Genomic DNA, 21,630 nt, shown 5'->3' with positions numbered 1-21,630 from the left:
CAGGATGTTGATAGTGGGAGACATGGTGGGGTGCAGAGGATATTTGGGAAATCTCTGTACTTTCTGCTCAATTTTGCTCTGAACTAAAAACTGCTTTAAAACGTAAAGTCTCTATTTAAATAATATATACAGCAGTAAATGATCAGCCTGTTCCAACAATGGAAGAAAGAGTGTCTGTGTCAGAGACAGTGTACCCAAAAAATCCCAGGAATGTTCACAACAAAATTGTTCATACTAATAGCCAAGACCTGGAAACAACCCACATGTCCATCAGTAGGTGAGTGGATAAACAAAATGTGGTATATCCATACTATGTGCATTAGATTTCTATTGCTGCTGTAACAAATTATCACAAACCAAGTGGCTCAAAAGAACACACATTTATTCTTCTATAGTTCTGGAGGCCATAACTCTGAAATGGGTCTCAATAAACTAAAATCAAGGTGTTGGCAGGGCTGCATTCCTTTCTAGAGGTTGTAAAAGAGAAGTTTTTTCTTGTCTGTCCCAGCTTCTAGATGCCACCCACATTCCTTTGCTCCCTTCCGTTTTCAAACCAGTAATGCCAGTTGGGTCTTTCTCACATAGCATCACTTGACTCTCTTTCCTGCTTCCCTCTTCCATTTATAAGGACCCTTGTGATTACATTGGGCACAACTGGATAATCCAGGATAATCTCCCCATCTCAAAGTCAGCTGGCTAGCAACCTTAATTCCACCTTTAACCTCGGTTCCCCCTTGCCAAATAACATAATATATTCATAGGTTCTGGGATTAGGACATGGACATGAGGGGGCAATTACACACCATGGAAATCTACTTATCAATAAAAAGGAACAAATTGTTAACACAGGCAACAACATGGATGGACCTAACAAGCATTATGCTGAGGGTAACAAGCCAGACACCCAAAGAATACTGACTACATTAATTCAAGTGCTAGAACCAGCTGTATTAGTTATCTATTGCTGTGTAACAAATTACCCAAAAACTTGGTGACTTAATATAACACACATGTATTATCTCCTGCTTTCTGTGGATCAGGAATCTGGGTACAGCTAGGCTATGTCTTCTATTGTGGGCATCTCATAAATTGCCATCCAGGTGGTGGCTAGCCTCCAGTTATCCCAAGACTGCACATGGGAAAGGAGCCACTTCCCAGCTCATTCATGTGGCTGTTGGTAGGATTTTAATCCTTATTGCCCATTGGCTAGAGGCCACCCTTGCCATGTGGGCTCTCTGATATGGCAGCTTGCTTCTTCAAAGTGTGCAAGACAAAAAGGTAGCAGAGAGAGTCTGCTAGCAAGATGGAAGTTGATCTTTTGTAACCTAATCACTTAAATGACATCCCATCCCATATTCCATTGGTTAGAAGCAAGTTGTGGGGTTCAGCACACGTTCAAGGGTGTGCATACCTTTGAGGAGGCCAGTGTCACTGGGGGGCCTTCTGAAAGGTCCATGCACCACATGGGCAAAAGGAATCTAGAGTGAGAGATATTGGCCCATAGTGCCTGCAGCTGGGGAAGGGAGAGGATCAATATGAAGGGGCATGAAGAATCTTGAAGGGTGATGAAAAGGTTCTGCATCTTGATATGTGTATCCTGACACAGGTGTATAAATTTGTCAAACTTCATTAAACAGTACACATAAAATGTGTACATTTTATGATATGTAAATTAAACCTTGATAAAACATTATTTGGTGAATTTAGGACTTTTCAGGTTTGACTTTGTCACTAGCCTCTGTATATTGACTGGGCACATAAGGGTTATAAGGCAAGCCATCTCCTGCCAAAACAAGGCCAACTACAACTGAGGTGCCACATTCTATGGCAAGTACTTTCCAGGGCCAACCTGTGGCTGAGGCAAGAACTTGTGTAGGCAGTCTTAGCAGCCACACTAGGCACCTGCAACCCATGGCTGCCACTCAGACATGGAAATTAGACCCCATCCCTCAGGGGAAAACCAGTCTGCACATCTGCCAGCAGCCCAAGCTCCATCTTGACACTCAATTAAAATGACACAACTCATCTTAAGTCTGCAGTGCTGGACTCGCACTGACTTCCAGCTTTAAGGAAAATCAAACAGAAAAATGTCACCAGAAACATGAGAAAGTACATTCATTAAGGGGATATGTTTGAGCAATCCAAGTAAATGTAGATACTGCAAGAATTAGAAGAAACATCTTAATTTCTGTCTCAAGAGGCTGCTCCCCTGCCACCAGAGACCCATCCGTGCACAGGAAAGCCCACGTGGGTTAAGATTACAATGGGGACTGGACACAACCAGCAATCAGGTCAGCAAAGGTGAAAACGATAACTGGGACAGCTCCCAGAACTCTGAGAAGAACAAGATGAAACAACAGGAGAAAAGTCAGGACTCCAGAGAGAATACATGTAGGTGACGTGTGCAAGGAATTCCAGGAGATGAGGACAGACAAAAGGAAGAAGAGAAAGCCAATACAATGGCAAATGAAAACTAGCCTGGACTGAAACAAAGGCCAGGCAAAAGTACAGGGAGAGGGGCTCACACTTAACTCCTCCTATGGGGTTAGAGAGCAAGAAGAAAATACTACGATGCCAAAGCAGACAAGGGAAACCAACAAAAGACAGGTACTTATAAAGGAACCAGAACTAAGTGTGCATCACTCGTTTTCTCTAGAATCTTAAATGCCAGGATTTAGTGGAGTATCACTGTCAAGTTTGTCGGGGTGAGAAGGGTCTCTATTTCATTTTTTCTTTTTCTTTTATTGTGATAAAATCCACATTACATGAAATTTACCATCTTAAGCATTTCTAAGTGAGCAATTCAGTGGTATTCAGTAATTCACATTGTTATGCAGCCATTACCACCATCCGTAATGCAAAACTGAAGCTCTATACCAGCTGTATTAGTATTAAACAATAATCCATTCTCCCACCCCTCAGCCCCTGATAACCACCATTCTACTTTGTTTTTATGCTTCTGACTATTACAATTACCTTATATAAGTGGAATAATACAGTATTTGTCTTATTGTGACTGACTTATTTCACTTAGCATTATGTCCTCAAGGTTCATCCATGCTGTAGCATATTGCAGAATTGCCTTACTTTTTAAGGCTTAATCATATTCCATTGTAAGTATAGACCACATTTTGGTTACCCAATCATCCTACAATGGACATCTGGGTTGCTTCCACATTTTAGCTATTGTAAATAATGCTGCTATGAACATGTATACAAATACTTCTTCAAGACCTACTTTCAATTATTTTGGGTATATATACCCAGAAGTGGAATTGCTGAATCATATGATAATTTTATTTTTAACTTTTAAAGGGACTGCCATACTGTTTTTCCACAACAGCTGTACCACCTCCAGGGCACAAGGGTTCCAATTTCTCCACATCCTTGCCAACATTTACTGCTTTCTATTGTTTTTTATAGTAGCCATCCTAATGGGTATGAGGTGGTATCTCATTATAGTTTTGATTTGCATTTGATTTACATTTCCTTCATTTTCAAGTGCTTATTGGTCATTCACATACAAGGTGTGATTAAACAATATGGTGAATGTTTAAACAATTTATTACAGTGAAAGACCATTAATACCCCTCAAAATATTACCCCTTGTTTTGCACACTTATCCCATTGTTCTTGCCACTTTCTGAAGCAGTCCTGGAAGTCCTCTTTCGTGAGTGTCTTTAGTTGCGCTCTCATGGCTGCCTTGATTCAAAAACGTTTACCTTTCATGGTCATTGTGACTTTGGGGAAGAGCCAGAAGTCCCATGGTGCCAGATCCAGTGAATAAGGAGGACACACCGTAATGTTTTTATTTGACAGAAATTGCCATATACCAGAAGTGATGTGTGGCACAGAGTGTTGTCATGATGGAGGATGATTTACGGCACACTTTAAAACACACCTTCTCTCAAATGAGTGCACTGAACAAGTTGAGACTAAGGTTTGACATGCCACTTCCTGTATTGAAGATCCCCGCCTTTCCGTTGGATGGCACTCGACAGCATTCACCATATTTTGTGACCACACGTGTGTCACAGATCGCTTCTGGAATTTCTGTCAAATAAAAACATTACAGTGTATCCTCATCCACCTTATTCACTGGATCTGGCATCATGTGACTTCTGGCTCTTCCCCAAAGTCAAAATGACCATGAAATGTAAACATTTTGAATCGTTTCAGGACATCGAGGCAGCCATGACAGTGCAACTGGAGATACTCATGAAAGAGGACTTCCAGAAAAGCTTCAGAAAGTGGCAAGAATGATGGGATAAATGTGTTTGAAGTGAGGGGGAGTGTTTTGGGGGGATTAATGGCAATGTGTCTTTTACTGTAGTAATTTTTTTTTTAATTTAAACATTTGCCATATTGTTTGATCACACCTTGTATCTTCTCTTCAGAAATGTCTATTCAAGTTCTTTTCCTATTTTGAATCAGGGTTTTGTGTGTTGTTGTTTTTTTGTAGTTATTGAGTTTTAATAGTTCTCTATATATTCTGGATTATAATACCTTAACAAATACATTATTTACAAATATTTGCTCCTATTCTGTGGGCTTTTACACCTGTGAATAGTGTCTTTTTATGCAAATTTTAAAATTTTTTCATGAAGTCAAATTTGTCTATTTTTGTTGTTGTTGCTGCCTATGCCTTTGGTGTCATAGCCAAGAAATCATTGCCCAAATCAATGCCATGAGGGTTTTGCACTATGTTGTCTTCTAATAGTTTTATTGTTTCAGATCTTAAATTTAGGTCCTTGATCCATTTTTAGTCAATTTTTGTATACAAGTTTCGGTAAGGGTCTAACTTTATTCTTTTGCATGTGAATATCCAGTTTCCCCAGCACCATTTATTGAAAAGACTATCTTTCCCCCATTGAATGGTTTTGGCACCCTTGACAAAATTATTTGACCATATATGTGAGGGCTTATTTCTGGATTCTCTATTCCATTGGTCTACTTGTTTATGCTAATACCACACTTCTTTGATTAGAGTAGCTTTGTGTTAAGCTTTGAAATCATCAGGAAGTGTGAGTCCTTCAGTTTTGTTCTTTTTCAGGATTGTTTTTGGCTGCTTGGGGTCACTTGAGTTTGAATTTTAGGATGGGTTTTTCTTTTTCTGGCAAAAAAAAAAAAAAGGAATTGATAGGGGTTGCATTGAATCTGTAGATCACTTTGGGTAGTATTCGCAGTTTAAGAATATTGTCTTCTAATCCATAAACATGGGCTGTATTTCCATTTATTTATGTCTTTCTTTCAACAGTGTTTTGTAGTTTTCATTGTATAAGTCACCTTCTTGACTAAGTTTATTCCTAAGTATTTTCTTCTTTTTAATGTTATTGTAAAGGAATGTTTTTTTGTTTTCCTTTTCAGATTGTTTATGATTTTTTTTCAATACAACTGATTTTGTTGACCCTGTTGAGTTCATTTATTAATTCTAACAGCTTTGTTGTGGAATCTTTGGGGGTTTCTACATATAAGATCATATCATCTGCAAACAGATAATTTTACTTCTTCCTTTCCAATTTCAATGCCTTTTATTTATTTTTCTTACCTAATTGCTCTGGTTAGAAGTTCCAGTACTATGTTGAATAGCAGTGGTGAAAGTGGGCATCTTTACTATGTTCCTGATCTTATAGGAAAGACTTTCAGTCTTTCACCATTGAGTATGATGTTTGCTATGGGTTTCTTATATATGGCTTACATTTTGTGAAGGTAGTTTCCTTTTATTCCTATTTTGTTGAGTGTTTTATCATGAAAGGCTGTTGGATTTCGTTAGTTCCTATTTCTGCATCAATTGAGATGTTTTTGTGATGTTTTTCCTTCATCTGTTCATGTCGTATATTACCTTGATTGTTGTACTTTAGAACCATCCTTGCATTCCAGGAATAAGTCCCACTTGGTCATGTTGTATAACCCTCTTAATATGCTGCTAAATTCTGTTTGCTAATATTTTGCTGAAGTTTTTGCATGAGTGTTCATAAGGGATATTAGTCTGTACTTTCTTTTCTCGTGGTGTCTTTGACCGGCTTTGGCATCATGGTTATTCTGGTCTCATAGAATGAGTTAGGAAGTGTAGTTCCCTTCTCTTCAACTTTTGAAAATCTTTAAGGATTGGTATTAGATTTTTTCGTTACTGATTCAATCTCCTTAGTGGTTGTAGGTCTATTCATATTTTCTACATGATTTAGTCTTGGTAAATTTTGGGTTTTCAGGAATTTTTAATTTCATCTAAGTTGTCCAATTTGGGTGGGGTACAATTGTTCATAGTACCTTTATAATCCTTTTTATTTCTGTAGAATCAGTAGTAATGCCCCCAATTTCATTTATGATTTTAGTATTTTGGTGTTTTCCTCAGTCCATCTAAGCTAAAGATTTGTCAATTTTGTGGATCTTATCAAAGAACCAACTGTTTTTCTATTCTCTATTTTGTTTTTCTCTTCTAATATTTATTATTTCATTTCTTCTTTTAGCTTTAGGTTTAATTTGTTCTTTTTCTAGAAGTTGTTTATGTTGTCAAGTTAGGTTGTTGATTTTTCAGAACTTTCCTTCTTTTTTAAAGGTAAGTGTTTATAGCGATAAATTTCTCTCTAAGCACCACTTCTGCATTGTCCCATAAACTTTGGTATGTTGCACTTTAGGTTTCTTTCATCTCTGATTTTCATCAGCTTTTGTTTATCTGGGAATGTCTTAACTTCTTCCTCATTTTTAAAGCACAGTTTTACCAGACATAGGATTCTTGGTTGACAGTGGTTTTTTTGTTTTTGTTTTTGTTTTTTTGGTTTGAGGTGTTGATTTTTGTTTGTTTTTTGTTTTTGTACTTTGAACATTATCAACCTGCTGTCTTCTGGCCACCAAAGTTTCTAATGAGAGATCTGTTGATAACCTATTTAAGATCATTTGTATGTAATGATCTTCTCTCTTGCTGCTTTCAAGATTCTTTGGCTTTGGCTTTTGATTTTTCTGTGATAGTTGATTATAATGCATTTCAGTGTGCGTGTCTGATATCCTCTTGAGTTCCTTGTGTGTTTTGTGTGTGTGTGTGTTTGTTTTTGGTGTTTTTTTGTTGTTTTTTTTTGTTTTTGGATGTTTACAATCATGTCTTTCATCCTACTTGGGAAGTTTTCAGCCATTATTTCTTCAAATATTTTCTCTGCATCTTTCTTTCTCTTCTTCTTCTGGAACACCCAAGATGCATATATTGGTCCTCTTGATGATGTTCCATAGATTCTTTAGGCTCTATCTGCTTTTCTTAAGTCTTTTTCCTTTCTGTTCCTCAGCCTTGATAGTTTCCATTGTCATGTTTTCAATATCACTTATTCTTTCTTCTCCCTGCTCAAATCTGCCTTTGAATCCCTCCAGTGAATTTTTCATTTCAGTTATTGTACTTTCAGCTCCAGAATTTAGTGTATCTCACACCAGGTTTTCTTAGGGACAGTTTCTGTTGATTTCTTTCCCTCTGAGCAGGCCATACGTTCTTGTGTTTGTGTGTGCCTTGTGATTTTGTTGTTGTTATTGTTGTTAAACATCGAACACTCAAATCTAATAATGTGATAACTCTAGAAATCAGATTCTCTCCCTACGCCAGGGTTTTTTTTTTATTGTTTTTATTTGAAAGTTCTCTGTGCTAAGCCTGAGGTATAAACTTAAGGTCCTTTTAGTTTTTTTCTGAAACTTTCCCTGGGCATGCACAGTCATTTTCTATTTTCCCCCATATATACTGTTGTTTTTTAATGTCCTTGGTCTTTAGTACCTGGTTCTCAAAAGGGGAAAAAGAAAAAACACAAATGAAGGGGATGGGAAGAACACCAGCCCTTAAGTTCCTCGGAAGTCACTGCAGCCAAGGAGGAGGAGGTTGCAACAGTGGGGCACGGGTGCAACAATGGCTACCTGTTTTTCTGCACCTCTGTAATCAGAAGCACCAAACTGTTATCAGAGCACAGATTCCCAGTATTTGAAATACAGGGTCCTTTTTGCCCACCCTAACTCCCACAGGCTGTGCAAGCAGCTCCAGGAAGTTTGCACAGGGGCCTGTTATATGGCTGCCAGTGTTAGCTGGGTAGCTGCTACTATGCTCAGAGCTGAAATTGACTGAAATTAACTGCAATTACTGTCCAAGGCTTCCCCTGGAAGTTGCAAGTGTTCAATAGACTCCAGCATTCCAAAATGGTTTTATCAGATTCTGCCAGTGTGATTGCTGTCTAGATTGGGGAGACAGATTCCTGCTGCTTCCTACTCTGCTATCTTCCTGTATTAAAAATATTTTGTTTTTGTTCTTTTTGCTGCTATTCCTGTAAGAAACTCTATTTTGTTTGGTCTTCTGAATGACTGTTACTCACATTTCATGTTGGTTGTTTTCTTTAATACCACTCCAGTAAACTTTCTGGTTATATGTTTCTAGCTATTTATGAAGGAATCTTCTTTCTTGTTACTTTTTCAAAAACTTCTTATAACTTCTCCAATTCATCCCAATAGCTTTAAGAAAATTTCAAACATATAAACATACAAAAATAGAGAGAATAGTATAATGAGTCCTCAGTCCCATCACCAGCTTCAGCAGTGTTCAACTCATAGCCAATCTCCTTTCACCTGGACCCTACTCACTTCCCCATCTCCCTTTATTATTTTGAAGCAAATTCCAGGCACTGTATCATTTCATCTGTAAATATTTCAGTAGATATCTCTAAAGATAGGGCTCTTTAACATAATCTCAATACTATCATCATATCTAAAAAAAACCACAGTAATCTTTAATATTTAATATCCATAATCCATAAGTGATGGTGTTTTTAAGAAGTTTGAATTAGAATCCAAACAAGATAACACTCTGCATTTGGTTGTGTCTTTAAATCTCTTTTGATCTATAGGGTCCCTCTCCATTTTGTTGTCCCCCTGCAGTCCACTTGGAAAAACCCTGTCATTTTTCTGGCAGGAAAGTGCTCCTCAGACTCTGTGTGCTGGACTTCCCCAGGGATCTTGTAAAATAAAGTCTCTGATGGGGCAGGTCCCGGGCAAGGCCTGGACTCTGCATTTCTGACAAACATGCCAGTGATATGCACGCCAGTCTGGGGATCAATACTGAGCAGCTTGTTCCAAGTGCCTCGCCTCTGCACTTCCTGTAAATTGCAGGTGGGATCTAGTTGAGGAGAAAAGATTGTGACCCAATAATTTTACACTTAAAGAGAACTAGTAGGGGGAAATTATCCCAATCACCTGGAAAAGAAATAGAAAAACAAAAAAACACCACACCATGTCCATATAACAAAGAAGGGTAGAAGTGAAGCAGCACAGTGCCAGCTGTAGCATAGCACACTGACCAGTTAAGCCATTGAAAGCTAAGGATTAAAAATTTGGTTAAAGCCAAATGCAAGCATGTATCCTTTATGAAATGTACCACTGACTCCGGATGCATGTCCCTGCAGTGGGCACTCAGCGTTGGAGGGAAGTTGGGCCTGACACCAGGTGGTGCTCTCTGTGGTCACCCTAGGAGACCTGCTTGTGCCCTACCAGTGCCCAGGCAGGTGGGGTGTGTGTGTGAGTTGCATGTGGCTCTCTGGCTACCCCCTCTGAGCCTCGGCCTAGAAGAACTAGCCAGACCAGCTCAGTACCCCTCACACACACAGGCTTCTGGTTTGTCCTTGGCCCCATAGCAGGAGTGCAGCCTAAGGGGTTGCTGTGTGGCTGTGGCCTGCATGTCTGTGGCAGTGCATGTGACAGACCATGGGACCCCCAGTGGGCAAAACACCAGCAGCCCATGACACTTTGCTTAAGGTTGAGAAAATGTCAGTAGGTTCTATCAACAAAAGGATAGCCACAAAATCATTGTGAGGGTAGGGGGACACCTATGGGCCTACCAGGCACGGCTGGCGAAGTGGCCAGAAGTCCATGTGGTCACTATGACGAGGACTTGCATGCAGCTGCCTGCACTGGATGAACCCATGCTTGAGCCAGGACTGCAGCTTGGGGAACTCCAATATAAAATTTATTATACCATTTAAAAATTGATTGTTGCAATTCGATTCCTAAATACAAAGGGTGCCAGAAAAAGTACACACATTTTAAGAAAAGAAAAAACTGTATTACAATTGCAATACTCAATATATACCAATAACAAAAGAAAACAGTCGGTAACCACAAGATGGCCACAGGGTTTTGAAAATTAATTTGGGGAACGTAATCAATAATGTTGTAAAGATTTTGTAGGGTATCCGATGGACACGTGTCACATTTGGGAGACCACCTCAGGGATGATGTAGATGCCTGATCAGTGCACTGTACACCTGAAGCTGAACAATAATGAATGCCAACTATAATTTTATACATACATATATATGTATATGTATGTATGTATGTATATACTTACAAGAAGTGGAGTACAGCATTAGGAATAGAGACAGTGGAAATGTAATGGCTCTGTGCGATGTCAGAGGGATAGTGGATGGGGGAGGGAGGTTCACACAGTGTGAGGGATATAAATGATAAACGTCTAAGTATTACTTTGTCTTGTGCACCTGAAACTAATAAAATAAAAAAAAGTGGGGAAAAAAAGATGAATACAAGTCACATTTGACTTCTGCAATTACAAGAGGTGCTCAAAATGGTTACCATCAGTGTCCACACACTTCTGATTACGGCGAACTACTGCTTGAGCAACGTTGACCCAAGTGTCCACTTGTATGCTGCGCATACCATTTCAATTTCTTCCCAAAGAACTGCCAGTGTAGCCAGTTTTCTACAGTACACCACATCCTTTAGGTCCCTCATAGATAGAAGTCAAGGAGTGTTAAGTCAGGAGAACGTTTTAAAATTTCAAATACTTCAAAATGGTCTTGTGCTTCTCAAACAACCGTGCTTCCACCATTTTCTTTGACGGTCCTGTCTGTTGCATGGTGACGCTAGCATTCATTTGATTTAATGCCATCTTTTGAGCAAATGTCATACTATCTATTGCTACTGTAATTCAACTTCGAAAAGTAATACATAGATAACATTGCTTAAAATGTGTATACATTGTTTTGGCACCCCCAGTATATACCTAAGAGAACTGAAAACATGTCTTCACAAAAACCTGTCTGTGAACGTTCATAGCAATATTATTCCCAAGAGCCAAAATGCAGAAACCACCATGTCCTTCTATGGATGAGTGGGTCAGCAGTGTGGTCTGTCCACACAATGGACTACTATGTGGTCATAAGGAATTAAGTTCTGATATGTGACTTAGATGTACCTTAAAAAATTGCGTTGAATCATAGTCAGACACAAAAGGCATGTGTATAGCTCCATGTTTATAAAATGCCCAGGAAAGAGACAAAGTAAGAGGAGAGGCAAAAATGGGGAATGACTGCTAATGGATACTGTGTTTCTCTCTGGGTGATAAAAATGTTCTAAAATTAAGTTATGGTGATGATGTACAACTTTGTGCATATACTAAAAACTTTTTTTTTTTTTTTTAGTGTCAATTGTTAAAGATCATAAATTTAACCGCTGCATCTCACAGCACCTTTGACCCCTGGACATGCACTTTGCAGTCATGGTCCTTTAGCCCTCAGGACAGCGGCCGCAGGGGTGTGTGTGTGGGGGGCCGGGTGTCAGGTTCAGAGTGGTGAAGTGCCCAGGGCCGTGCTGAGTGAGCAGGGCCCTACTGGTCCCCCATCCAGGGACAGGGAGGTCAACCAGCTGAAGCAGTGGATCACCACACTGATGATGTCCATCACCAAGGAGGAGGAGACTGCCGCTGAGCTGGAGCTCAAAGCCCGAGTCTTCCATTTCGGCAAGTACAAGGGTGCTCAGGAGGTAAGCCCCCCAGATCGCAGCTAGCGGGCCGTGGGAGTGGAAAGAGTGCAGGTGCCACATACTGGTGGCAGGCGGAGGGGTGGGGAAGTGCTATCCATTCCAGGCACCTTCTGGGATGTGACCCAGTGCATGGAGCTCTGATAGCAGGGAAGCAAAACCCCAGGCTTGGCTGTGCTCTGGGGCTGCTGTGGCCCCTTGCCACCTTCCAGGCTCTGTGGACCTGACCTAAGGGCACTGGCTGGAGAAGGCGTTTGGTCCCCAAACCCAAGCCACTTTGTATTTCTGCCCCATGGCTGTTCACCTGCCCAACGCCCCTCCTCCATTCCTTCAACAAATATGTCTGCTTCTTAAACATATACAATGTACCCAGAAGGTGACCTTGCTGGGAGGAAGACAGGCACATCCCCAGGTCAGGCTGGGTGGGTTAGAGAATTCTGAGGACACAGAAGGCCGGGGAAGTTCCAGGCAGTGGGACCAGGATTTGGCACACACCCTTCCTAACAGCATGCAAAGGGCCATGTGGATCCAGCTTCCTTATTCATTCAAATTCCTGTTGAGTGTGCCAGGTACTAGGTCAGGTACAAGGGATGCCACAATGAGCAGGCCAGTGCATCCAGCCTGCTGCCAGACAACACAGGGCACGCCTCGCCTAAGTCTTTTTGCCTGCTGTCCCTCATTTAAGCCTCAGGCCTACTCTGTGCGGCAGGGGTCATTAACTGCTTTCTCAGTGTCAGAACAGGCTGAGAGGGGAGTTCATCTGCCCAGGGCCACACAGAAAGTTGGTCACACGATATGGTCCTGTGGGGAAATGAGGTCAGTGCAGGGGCAGAACAGGAGGGCTCCCTGGAGGAGGGAACTGGGAGTCAGTGGGCACACTGAGGTAGCTGGGGAAGGGGCCGAGGCACAGGCCTGAGCCTGTAGGGCTGGAACCCAGGACTTGGCTGACCACAGGAGGGCGAGGGGGTCACACCTCTCGCCAAGGAGAGTCCAGGTGTCCAGGTTCTGTTTTCCCCATGCTTCCTGAGTGCCCACCTGTGCCGGGCTGGGCCCCAGCGAGGTCCACCATACCTCACCTAGGGCAAGAGGCCTGGTAGACCATGGAGTGTGAGCGGGCACAGGCCCGCAAAATCCCGATGGAGGCCTGCCATCTCGCAGGACAAGGTGCTGGAGAGTCTGAACCACAAGGTGCTGGATGTGTACCGGAACTGTGTCGGCACCCAGCAGGAGTCCAACCTGGGCACTGTGCAGATGCTGACCATCATTGAGCAACAGCTGGATGAGCTGCTTGAGAACCTGGAGCGTGTGCCCCAGGTCAAAATTGAGCAGGCCGAGAAGGCCAAGGAGAAGGAGCGGCGCCAGAGGTGAGGGCCCAGACTCCGCCCAGCAGCCTCACACAGAGAGGGCCCTGAGGCCGAGGCCACCCTCCACAGCCCTTCTTCCACTCCAGGCTGGCCCAGGTGCCTTGCCCTCCAAGAGCTCCTGAACCAAGAGACAGGACCCTCATGCCCCATGCTGGGAGAGCCAGAAGCCAGGGGTCTGGGGGAATCTGGAGGGAACACCCAACTCAACCCCAGTGACAGAAGCCCCTCTTGTGGAGAGAGGGATGTTGGGGAGTCAGGGAACCCAGGAGCCAAAGGGAGGTGTGCCCAGCACAGCCTCACCCCCAAGGACAAGGGACAGCAATGGCCATTTTCCTGGCTGGATTGGAGGGAGAGAGGCTGGCACTGCCAGAGCCCAGGGTAGGGAAAGTGCGGAGACTTGGGAAGCAGCTGGGGGCCCAGGGTTCAGTGGCAGGGGCATAAAGGCAAAGCTGGCAGTGTCAGAGCACTGCACACGGGTGGTGTGGGCCCGTCCTCCAAGAGGAGGCCCGGGAACTCCCCACAGGCCCAGCGGGGTGCAGGTGACTTCCAGGGGCTGTGATTCCTCTGGCCTGTGGACTGCCTCATTCATTTACTTCTGTGCAGAGCCCTGAGACACAGCCATCTGCAGTCATGTGTCTCTACCGTAAGTACAGGGGTTCTTCCTGTGTCGCTGGTACTCAGAGCAGACACTGGGCAAAGGTTCGAGGACCAGAAATACAGACAGGAAGGAAACAAGACTACTAACCTTGCTGGGGCTAGGCCTTCAAGGGTGACAATGGGAAAGCCATGGGCACGTGGATCAGTGACCAGGGATGGGGTTCCAGGAACCTGGACCTCCTGAGTGTATGAGATGATGACCCTTAAATGATCTCCCAGAGGAGCCCAGAACTGGGACACCCCCCCACTTCCAAGGAGCAGGAGCAGAACCAAGGCCCTGCCCTAGCAGGGAAGGGTGGAGAGGAGAGGGGAGTTTTCTCATTAGAGGGTAGGCCATGGCCTGAGGACTGTGCAGGAAAGAGCTGGGAAGAGGAGCTGGCAGCGTCCCCTGGCCCCTCCAGTCCTTAATCCATCTTTTGCTGCCACTGCCACCCAGAATCCGGGAAGAGAAGGCCAAGATGCAGAAGCAGCTGCAGGAGGAGCGTCTGCAACGGGCCCAAGCCCGGGCCCAGGCAGAGATCAAAAAGAAGGTGGGTAGGGTGGCCCTGGGGAGTCACTGCCTGGGAAGGGACCCACGACCAAGCACTGCGGGGCTTCCAGCCAAGCCTGGCTGCCTTTGCAAATGCTATTACAAGGGTTCTAGGGCCATGAGAGCAAGACCAGTGTGGAGCAGGGTCTCCTGTGCCTGGGTCCACTGCCCCTGCTGCCCAAGGGCTGCCATCCCCATCCTCCAGAAGCCCTTCTATACACACTCCTAGTCAGTGACTGGCCTGGCCATGCCTTCCCAGCCCTCCCAGGTATAGGCCCTCAGCTCAGAGAGCTGGCACGAACAGCTCAGTATCCCCAGGGTCCCACCACACAACCTATACCCCAGGCCAAGTTCATTTCGTCACTAGGTGTCCCCCCTGACTGCTGTGTCCCAAGACTTCTACCCCACAGCAAACGGGCAGGAGCAGCCACTTGCCTTCTGGCCCTGGCAACAGGCGGTGTGATCTCTAAAGCAGGACCGTGCCTGAACATGGCCCCCAACAAACGAAGCTGATTGCCATGACCCCCAGGAACAGACCAGCACTTTCCACTGTCCTGTGGGGAATGACAGACACTGAAGGGTCCCCCAAGAACTCCCACAGCAAGAAATAGGTTCCCTCTGTTTAGCCCAGTATTTCCCATCTGTGTTTCCAGGTGTTCCCCCTGCCACTGACCCTCACACATGTAGGAGCTGGCACCCCAGGGCACAGGCTTTAGTGCTGGACAGACTCATATCCTCAGTCAGCTCAGCAACTCCAGCCCTCAGCCTGTGGCTGACCAGGAGTGACCAGAGGCTGAGACAGTCCACAGGGCCCCACAGCCCCAGCTCCACAGCCTCCTAGCATGCTGGAGGCAGAGGCGTAACCTCGGCATCTAGGTGGCACCTTTGGTGCACTGAGGCCACAGGCAGAGGCTCAGAGAGTCCGCTTCCTTTGCAGAGAGGCAGAAGGCTGGTATGCCGCTCCCAGCCCCCGGCCCTGAAAACCTCGGAGGAGCCTGAGCACAAGTCCCTAGACAAAGACAAGCAGGAACAGCTGTTCTTCTTCACCTAACTGCAGCCGCTGGTCTGGCTGACGGCACGGGACAGAGGGCAGCAGGACGCATGCAAGGCTGCGTCAGGGCTGTATCCCTGTGCCCCTCATGGTCTCATGCTGTACATTTCCTTACTCATGTGAAATAAACCCCATGACTCTTTGGTGTCTAAGGCCTGTTTAAGGAGGCAGACCCTGTTACCAAATGCTAGCACCCGTCCTGAATCATTTAACTATACGCAAATTCTTGAGGGGAGGAGCCCATCTTGGCTCCCATCTAAATGACTGCTTGGAGCGACAAAAGCCAATTCCACTGTGGGGTGTGGGGTGGGGCTTAGCCCCAATGAAAAGACAAAAGTAAGCAGCAAGCTGAGCATATAGAATGGTTAATACTACTAACTGAAGGAAAAAATGACTTCAACACTACTCACAGTTCCTTAAATTAAGCCAAGCAAAATCTTCAGTGCGTGACTATACAAAAACTTTTATTTGCACTAGGAGTTGGAGCCATTGCCAGCAAGGAACCTCAGTGCCCAGAAAACTAACAGCTAGTACCAATCACTCGGTGGTGGACATTCACTGGGGGACATGCGGGAGAAAGGTCCAGTGACACGTCCTCATTCAGAAGCCAGTGCAGTGTGGCTACCAGGCCACCCAGCTTCCAAGGTCACACTGGCAGACTGGCCTGGCTCCTTGTGGAAGGAGGGGGCTTCTGGAGGACCTGGAAGATGAGGTGCCAGGTAGGCCCAGAACTGTAGTCTGTGACGCAGCACAGAGTTCTGTAAGAACACTTATAAATGGGGCCTGAATTCCTTTGGGTAGAGAAGCACTCTGAAGTAGATGGCACCTTTAAACAGGACAGAGAGAGGAGTCACAATGCAATGCTGGGGTCACTCCCAAAAGCCCAAGTCCAAAAATTCAAGAAACAAAGAAACAGACAGGCAGAATTTAGATGATTCCAAGTCTAAGAACCAAAATAGCATCTGAATAAACACACACTTCAAAAGGCACAAGGAAAACACAGCATTTCTGAGTGACCATGTCCAGTCCGTTAACTAACAAATAAATAGTGCAAGGTTATCAACTCGTCTCCTTTTGCAAGACAGACATTACTCTATAAAAATACACAGTAATATGATATGCACATCTTCAACCTCCACAAAGACATAGACATGCCATCATTGTAATCCTGCGCATAATTTAGTTTCAGAATGTTACTTTATAAATCACTGTCAAATTACTATTAAATGTAACACCCAAATACAGAAATTAGAAAAATTATTCTGAAAGTTTTAAATCAACCATCCCCAAACTATATGGTTGAAATTTCGTCTACACGGAGGGCTTGCTAACAGGGCCCCGATATGCCCACTTCACCCCCAGTATTTTCCTCTCACAGCAGTTACCCGCCTGGTCTGCCAGAACATGGATTAGAATTTGGCTTTCTGTGACAACAGGCCCACTTCTGCTTCACAATGTGACAAAATCAACCCCACCATGACCACCACCCAAGGGTTTGGAAATGACCTGTTACACAGCTCTCAAAAAAGGAAAATAGGATTTCTAGATCTCTCTCAGGGCAAATGCTGAAAACACCAAAGCTGGTTACTACAGATAAAGTTGTATTTCACTAGGGAACCTGTACTCTATTTCCTGCCCAAGTCTGTCTTTTAAATGCAACAAGTGCTTCATGGCTTAGATCTAATAGGACAAAGGATATATGGACATAGGCAATTACAGAAGAGGTGTGTGCTTTGCTTGGAAGGCATTCCCTGCCTCACCGAAGCACTTACTTGGACAAGGCAGTTTCAAATAATACAGCCCCAAACTGGTTCCTGATAGAATGTAAGAAAAACATTGTCAATAAATGTACCCAAAAGTCTCTGAAGAACGAGGCTGGCCTTCTGAGCAGAAACCAAGTGGTTTGTAAGATCACGTAACAGAATCTTGTGGGGACACAGACTAGAAGCATCGCCCTCAGAGGCCTGCTTTCACTGCAGGTTCCGCAGGTTGATAGTGCTGCCTGTGCAGTGCATGTCCTCAGGCCCAGCAGCCCCTTCAGCTGCAGGAAGAACCTCCTGCAAAACAAAGCAGAGTAGTGAGGGGGGCAGAGAGAAGTGCTGAGGCAGTGCAGGACCACTTCATAGAAGGTAGCCTTGCAGCCACTCACCAACTGAAGGGCCAGCCAGTAGGGTGCTTCTGAACTTTCTCAATTAAAAAGAACTTGTTTCCCCCCATTATTTTAAACATATGTGTCTTGAAAAATGAAGTTTAAATATAAACAAAAATAAGGAAAAATAAACTCAATACTGTGTTGTACGTTTTCTCAAAAATGAGACTGTCCTTGTTTAACTTGTAACCCTTTTTCCCCCTACTTTTTTATGTGGGAAGCCCCTTTCCCAGTTACTAGGTGTCTATCTGCATCACCAGTGGATGACCAGGCTTCTGGCCACACGGCTGCACCATCACCCATCTATTCCATCTCCTCCTACTAGAGAAACATTCCTACATCATTAGATTCAGGGCCACGACGACCAGCATTGGGCTATTTATATCCTACCTGATTTCTTTAGGAGTGATCTCCTGAGTGGAATGCCAGATAGAATGCAGTAGACACTGATGAGACTTTCTGGATATGTGGTACCAAACCACCTTCCAATTTACCCCCATCTCAGCAGTCTGGGAGCCCTGACCCCCCCCACCCCCTCATCACACCAGCACGTCATTCAATATTTATTTTTGACATTAAGGAAAATGTGTAACGGCCAAACTTGAATACAAGAAAACTAAAATTACTATTTGTATGGATTTTTTAAAACATACATTTAAGGCAGGGGATCCCAGGAGGGAACAGAGAACACAAAAGCCAGGAGGTGGGCTCTTTCCCTGCGTCCCACAGCTGATCTCTCCCACCAAGGAGGCAGCATATCCAGCATTTGAGGCAATAACCTCAGCTGAGACCTCCAGCTGGGCCCTAGGTCAGACAAAGGACACAAACTCCATTCCTGGGCCCCGCCCCCCACTCTCCCAGTCCTATCCCCGCCCTTCCAGAGACTTAAACTGGCCCCTGAACTGAAGAGCAGTGTCAAATTACAGAGGAGCCTTAGTGCTCAGGCTCTGGGAAGACCAGCATGCAGCTCTGACCCAGGGAAGAGGCTGGGGAGAGTGTGATTTTTCCTGGGCTGGGAGACAAAAGACTCCTCCACCCCCAGCCACCACCTTTTCTGGCCTGCCTAGGGCAGGGCAATTACAAATGCAGAGACACTCCCAGGGATCAGCAGTAAGCAGCAGCCTCAGCTCTGGGCTTTCAGCAGCTCAGAAATCTGCCATAAACACATACACACACACACACACAGAGAAGTGCCCTAAGACTCAGGAGACCTGGGCAAAGGGCTGGTGGTGCTACTCTCAGTGTGCACATGTGCAGCCAAGAGCAGAAACTGCACTGACTTTGTAGAAACTACCATTCAGACCCCTCAGCCCCACTCATCTAAATCTGCAGTCCCAACGTCACTCTGGGCACCAGGTGACCAACTCTGCCTGCACAATACACAGAGGACTCTTTGGTATAGCAGAGGACAACCTGGAGATTACTTGGTGGGCTTAAGGCAAGACTGGCGCTGCTTTTTTTTTGTTTTGCTTTGTCTTTATATCTTTGATATCTTTGCCTGTGTTGAGTGTGGGTTGTCGGTTGTTTTTACATGTGAATGTATTTATTTTTTCTTTGTTGTTGTTGTGCTTGGTAATTTGCTTTGTTCTGAAATTGCCCTACCAGGGCCCAGCTTAAGAGGCGCAAGGTTCAACACACCCAGAAGCCAACTCCAGATCAAACCAGAGTACTACCCGGTTTGACCTACAAGTGACACACCCAGAGGGAATTCTCTACAGGCAAAAGAGGCCATAGGGGCCAAGCCTCATTTCAGCAGTCAACCCTCTAGCAGCAGAACACCCATCGGTGGGCAGAGCCAGTCTTACAACTAGTCAGCCTAGGAGTTAACCCCACCTACTCATAAGCGAAAAGCAATTAAAGATCTTCTTTAACAGGACAATAAACACAACACAAGAGTGACCTTTGGAGCACACGCAGAGGAGAAGAATGAAGTAGTGCAAGTCAAATATAAAGGACACATACTACATAAGATAACCCAGCAAGAACTAAGAACTCTAGGGGATCTACCTAATACATCGAAGCCAACACAGAGAGTCAGCCAGAATGGGAAACAAAGAAACATGTCCCAAATAAAAGAACAGAAGAAACCTCCAGAAATGGAATCAAATGAAACAGAGGTAACCAACCTATCAGAGACAGAGCTCAGAACACTGATGGTAAGAAAGTTTAAGGAGCTTAGAGATGACATAAAGGATACAGAAATCATAATGAACAACCAGTTAGAACTAAAGAACACAATTACCGAAATAAAGAACTCACTTGAAGGAATTAACAGCAGGTTAGATGAAGCAGAGGATCGAATTAGTGACTTAGAAGACAAGTTAGCAGAGATCACCCAAACAGAACAACAGAAAGAAAAAAGAATAAAAAACAATGAAGATGGTTTAAGAGACCTGTGGGATAACATCAAGCACAACAACATGTGCATCATAGGAATACCAGAAGGTGAAGAGAAGAAGCAAGGGATTGAGAGCATATTTGAAGTAATAATGTCCGAAAACTTCCCTAACCTCATGAAGGAAACCAACATACAAGCCCAGGAAGTGCAGAGAGTTCCAACCAGGATAAACCCAAACAGGTCCACACCAAGACATTTAACATTACAGTTAAAATGGCAAAGGTTAAAAACAAAGAGAGAATCCTAAAAGCAGCAAGAGAAAGACAGAGGGTTACATATAAGGGAACTCCCATAAGACTATCAAATGACTTTTCTGCAGAAACATTGAAGGCCAGGAGGGAGTGGCAGGAGGTACTCAAAGTGATGAAAAACAAAGGCCTACAACCTAGATTGCTTTATCCAGCAAGGCTATCATTTAAAGTTGATGGAGAGATAAAGAGCTTCCCAGAAAAGAATAAGCTAAAGGAATTTATTACCACCAAGCCAGCATTGCAAGAAATACTAAAAGGACTTCTGTAAATAGAAGAAAGATGAAAACAATCGAACTACAAATTTAAACATGGCAATAACTATGTACCAATCAATAATCATTTAAAATGTAAACGGATTAAATGCTCCAATCAAGAGACATAGGGTGGCTGAGTGGATAAGAAAGCAAGACCCTTGTATATGCTGTATACAAGAGACTCACCTCAGATCAAAAGACACACACAGGTTGAAAGTGAAGGGTTGGAGTAAGATATTTCATGCAAATGGAAATGAGAAAAAAGCTGGAGTTGCAATACTTACTTCTGACAAAATAGACTTTAAAATGAAGAACATATTAAAAGACAAAGATGGGCACTATATAATAAAAAAGGGATCAATCTGACGAGAGGACATAACCCTAGTAAACATGTATGCACCCAACATAGGAGCACCTAAATATATAAAACAGATATTGACTGACATAAAGACAGAGATTAACAGTAACACTATCATAGTAGGGGACTTCAACACACCTCTGACAACAAGGGACAGGTCTTCCAGACAAAAAATCAATATGGAAACAACGGCCTTAAATGACACATTGGACCACTTGGATTTCAGAGCATTTCACCCCAAAGCTGCAGAATACAGGTTCTTCTCAAGCACACATGGAACATTTTCCAAGATAGACCATATGTTAGGCCACAAAACAAGTCTTGATAAATTTAAGAAAACTGAAATCATACCAATTGTCTTCTCTGACCACAGTGCTATGAAATTAGAAATGAACTACAGGAAAAAACCTGGAACACACACCAATTCATGGAGGCTGAATAACATGTTACTAAATAATGAATGGGTCAACCAGGAGATCAAGGAAGAAATCAAAAGATATCTCGAGACAAGTGAAAATGAAAACACGACAACACAAACTCTATGGGATGCCGTGAAAGCAGTCCTATGAGGGAAATTCATAGCATTGCAGGCCTACCTAAAGAAACAAGAAACATCACTAATCAACAATTTATCTTCACACTTAACGGATCTGGAAAAAGAATGGCAAAATAAGCCCAAAGGGAGTACAAGGAAGTAGATAATAAAGATCAGAGTGGAAATAAATGAAATAGAAACCAGAAAAACCATACAAAAGATCAATGAATCCAAGAGTTGGTTCTTAGAGAAGATAAACAAAATTGACAAACCTTTAGCCAGACTCATTAAAAAAAAGAG

At 43.8% G+C, this 21,630-nt stretch overlaps 2 protein-coding genes across 14 annotated transcripts in view; one reads left to right on the top strand and one right to left on the bottom strand.

Moving 5' to 3' along the window:
* The window catches only part of CFAP100 (cilia and flagella associated protein 100), a 62,964-nt gene extending 47,311 nt beyond the window's left edge, over window positions 1-15,653 (top strand). For 4 of the 10 annotated variants that reach the window (XM_088797880.1, XM_088797877.1, XM_088797876.1 and 1 more), the window contains 3 exons: window positions 11,652-11,787; window positions 12,943-13,148; window positions 14,242-14,615. In XM_088797880.1, coding sequence (XP_088654006.1) covers window positions 11,652-11,787; window positions 12,943-13,148; window positions 14,242-14,563 — 664 coding nt within the window. In that variant the 3' untranslated portion in view covers window positions 14,564-14,615. Of the gene's footprint in view, window positions 1-11,651; window positions 11,788-12,942; window positions 13,149-13,751; window positions 14,616-15,271 lie in introns of those variants that run through there. The other 6 variants (XM_019719405.3, XM_074340459.2, XM_088797879.1 and 3 more) reach the window with 5 other exon arrangements.
* A 175-nt stretch (window positions 15,654-15,828) lies between these two features.
* Window positions 15,829-21,630, bottom strand: part of ZXDC (ZXD family zinc finger C) — a 49,128-nt gene continuing 43,326 nt past the window's right edge. For all 4 annotated transcript variants that reach the window (XR_012498825.2, XM_074340454.2, XM_074340456.2 and 1 more), the window contains one exon: window positions 15,829-17,442. Coding sequence is in view for 3 of the 4 variants with exons in the window: in XM_074340454.2 (XP_074196555.2) it covers window positions 17,356-17,442 (87 nt within the window). In the remaining variant the exon portion in view is untranslated. The remainder of the gene's footprint in view (window positions 17,443-21,630) is intronic.

Source organism: Rhinolophus sinicus, chromosome 4 (genome assembly GCF_057876585.1).
Source record: "Rhinolophus sinicus isolate RSI-liver-muscle chromosome 4, RSI-T2T, whole genome shotgun sequence".
Lineage (NCBI taxonomy): Eukaryota > Metazoa > Chordata > Mammalia > Chiroptera > Rhinolophidae > Rhinolophus > Rhinolophus sinicus.
The sequence above is the reverse complement of the archived record's forward strand: the minus strand, read 5'-3'. Positions and strand labels throughout refer to the sequence as shown.